This window comes from Pollachius pollachius (assembly GCF_949987615.1).
Source record: "Pollachius pollachius genome assembly, chromosome: 6".
Lineage (NCBI taxonomy): Eukaryota > Metazoa > Chordata > Actinopteri > Gadiformes > Gadidae > Pollachius > Pollachius pollachius.
The window spans coordinates 14,402,115-14,404,614 of record NC_136939.1 but is presented as its reverse complement, the minus strand read 5'-3'; the positions used below and the strand labels follow the sequence as shown (position 1 = coordinate 14,404,614).

Below are 2,500 nucleotides of genomic sequence, written 5' to 3'. Positions count from 1 at the left end.
AGGTAAAAACCTAAGACTAGAGATTGTCAGAAATTTGACTATACTTGCTACTCGCAAATATCAACAGTATAAATGTCCTCCAAACGCTGTCGTCCAACACTATATTGAGTAATGCCTTCGTTGAACGCCAAGCGCAGAAGCTGATAGCTCGATACACAGGCATTGACGCAGCGGCCCTCACCTCCAGCTCCCTCTCCTTCTCCTGCAGAGAGGTGGCCAGCTCCTCGTTCTTCTCCAGCAGCGCCTGACCCAGCTCTGCAGCCAGGATCAAGTCTGGCTCCAGATCCCCCCGGCCCCCTTCCAGGTCTCCCCCCCCGGGGAGGAGCGAGGAGGGGGTGGTGGGAATACTCAGGGAGAAGCCGAAGTAGGAGTCGTCGATGCTGGGCGACGGCACGCTGTTCTTCCTGTGGGAGAACATGTCCCCTGTGTGGACGTGGTCACGTATGATGGTTGAGGCAGGGGTCAAAGGTCACACCACATGGTTCGCAATACTTGTTTTACTCTTGATTTCTTTGGTTGCGCGAACACACACCGATGGAAACGCACGCAGACACACAGGTGAATTGGCACAAGCTGCGGTACAGTATACAGTATCCGTGGGCAGCTTAATGAATGTGTATTGTATTTGGCTCTCTTCTCGTGTTTCCTGCCGGTTGTTTCTCCTGCTCTGATATAGAACGTCCTCCCCAGGGAGGTCCTCAATGGGAAAACATTGCGATCCAGATTCTCCCCGGGAGCCGAGATTTTTAACCTTAAAGAACAGGAGGAAAAGAAAACACATATAGTAACTAAAAGATACTGCCTTACAAATGCATACAACAGAGGTGTTAGAGGGGTCTTCCTTACGAAGGAATACCATTGAGGGCAGTGGCTATGCCGGACTTGAATTTCAACAGAATCCCTTGTCTTGTCATTAAATCTCCTTTTGTTCAAGAGCTGCTTTTGTCCCTCTGACCGAAATACCAGCACTATTATTCGCATGCCTCCACCCCCCTGCAAACACACACACACACCCTGCAAATTCCTCTGGAATTATACTGTCCCAAAACCGCAACAAAGCCAGGAGACAGCAACAGGATTTTCCACCACAGAACTTGTTAATATGTAGGTCATTTGTACCAAACAATTACTTATCTATATCTAATTGTTTCATTTAATATAGTTCTGTATGTATGTTCATATCTTTTGCATCTTAGAGCTGAGGCTCAAAGTGAATCTCCAGTACTGGCTGGATAACAATGTCATATTATTTTCTATTTTATTCTACATGATAATTTAAAGGGTAACATTTGGTATTTGCTATTTCTTAAGTGGTTCTTAGATTGTTACTTTGAAGACCTTTCAGTCAGATTCTGCTGACAATAAGAGAAACTATAGGAAGTCAACTGAAACTGGACCATCAAATCTTTGTAGCTAGCAGGTTGCTCATTAAGCATACAAGTTCATGATGACTTTTCACTTTTGATAGCTATGTACATTTCATGTAAACTTTCACGTCCTTACGTAATGGCATCCTGTAATCCGTAGGTGTTTCATCATTTCAATGAGGACTGTTATTCTGAGCAAACTTCTGTTCTTAAGTCTTATTTGAATAAATGACATGAGTTTACTGTATTTACATTTAGATTTAGGACATTTACACTAAAAACAAACATTTCATGAAAAATGCAATCCCTTATCCCTATTACCTTATCAACTTACAAATCTCTTACTTCCTTAAAGTCTATGACAGGAACATTCTATTACAACTCCAAAGTTCTTCAGCATTTACAATCTTAAAAATATCTTTGTTTTTTTTCCAACTGTACACTGACTTTAAAATGACTTAATCCAGGTAATGTTAAAGCTTCGTCTCAATGAACAGACAGTGAACTCCTTCCTACCTGTGTGCTCCGAGCGCTCTTCCTGTTTGGCCAGTGTTGACGTTTGCTTGTAAGGTGTGTGTGGGTGTGTGTGTGTGTGTGTGTGTGTGTGTGTGTGTGTGTGTGTGTGTGTGTGTGTGTGTGTGTGTGTGTGTGTGTGTGTGTGTGTGTGTGTGTGTGTGTGAATGTGTGTTTGAGTGTGCGTGGCAGCGGGCTAGGGAGTGTTTGTATAAGAGTGGTTCAGTCGGTTTCCTAGGAGACGCCTCCAGGGCTGTGAGGTGTACAAACCCCACCCCCAGCTCCTCCCACTTTGGGAAAAAGGTAGAGAGAGAGAGAGAGAGAGAGAGAGAGAGAGAGAGAGAGAGATAAAACAGCACGGCAACTGAGTCAAACAACAACGTGATGGGGGCCTGTCTAAAAAGTAAAAAGTACTTCAGTGGATGTTAAACTACAACAAAAAAAATTGAAGCAATAAGTAAGTAAGTATGTAAATGAGGTTATTCTTTGTCATCCACATTCCTAGTGTCCAGCTGACCGAAAATGTTGCTTCTCCTGGACCAAGGAGCTGACACAAAACAGTCACAAAAAATCATATAACAGAAATAACATTCAACCAAACAGAACTAGGACGGGCGATT

The 2,500-nt window shown here is 43.4% G+C and overlaps 1 protein-coding gene across 4 annotated transcripts in view; it reads right to left on the bottom strand.

Moving 5' to 3' along the window:
- Nucleotides 1-1,909, bottom strand: part of bicdl2 (BICD family like cargo adaptor 2) — a 6,747-nt gene extending 4,838 nt beyond the window's left edge. For 2 of the 4 annotated variants that reach the window (XM_079737792.1, XM_079737795.1), the window contains exons 1-2: nt 1,884-1,909; nt 182-751 (exon numbers count right to left, since the gene is read on the bottom strand). In XM_079737792.1, the coding sequence (XP_079593918.1) occupies nt 182-418 (237 nt within the window). In that variant the 5' untranslated portion in view covers nt 419-751; nt 1,884-1,909. Of the gene's footprint in view, nt 1-181; nt 752-1,688; nt 1,734-1,883 lie in introns of those variants that run through there. The other 2 variants (XM_079737794.1, XM_079737793.1) reach the window with 2 other exon arrangements.
- Between the last annotated feature and the right edge of the window lie 591 nt (nt 1,910-2,500).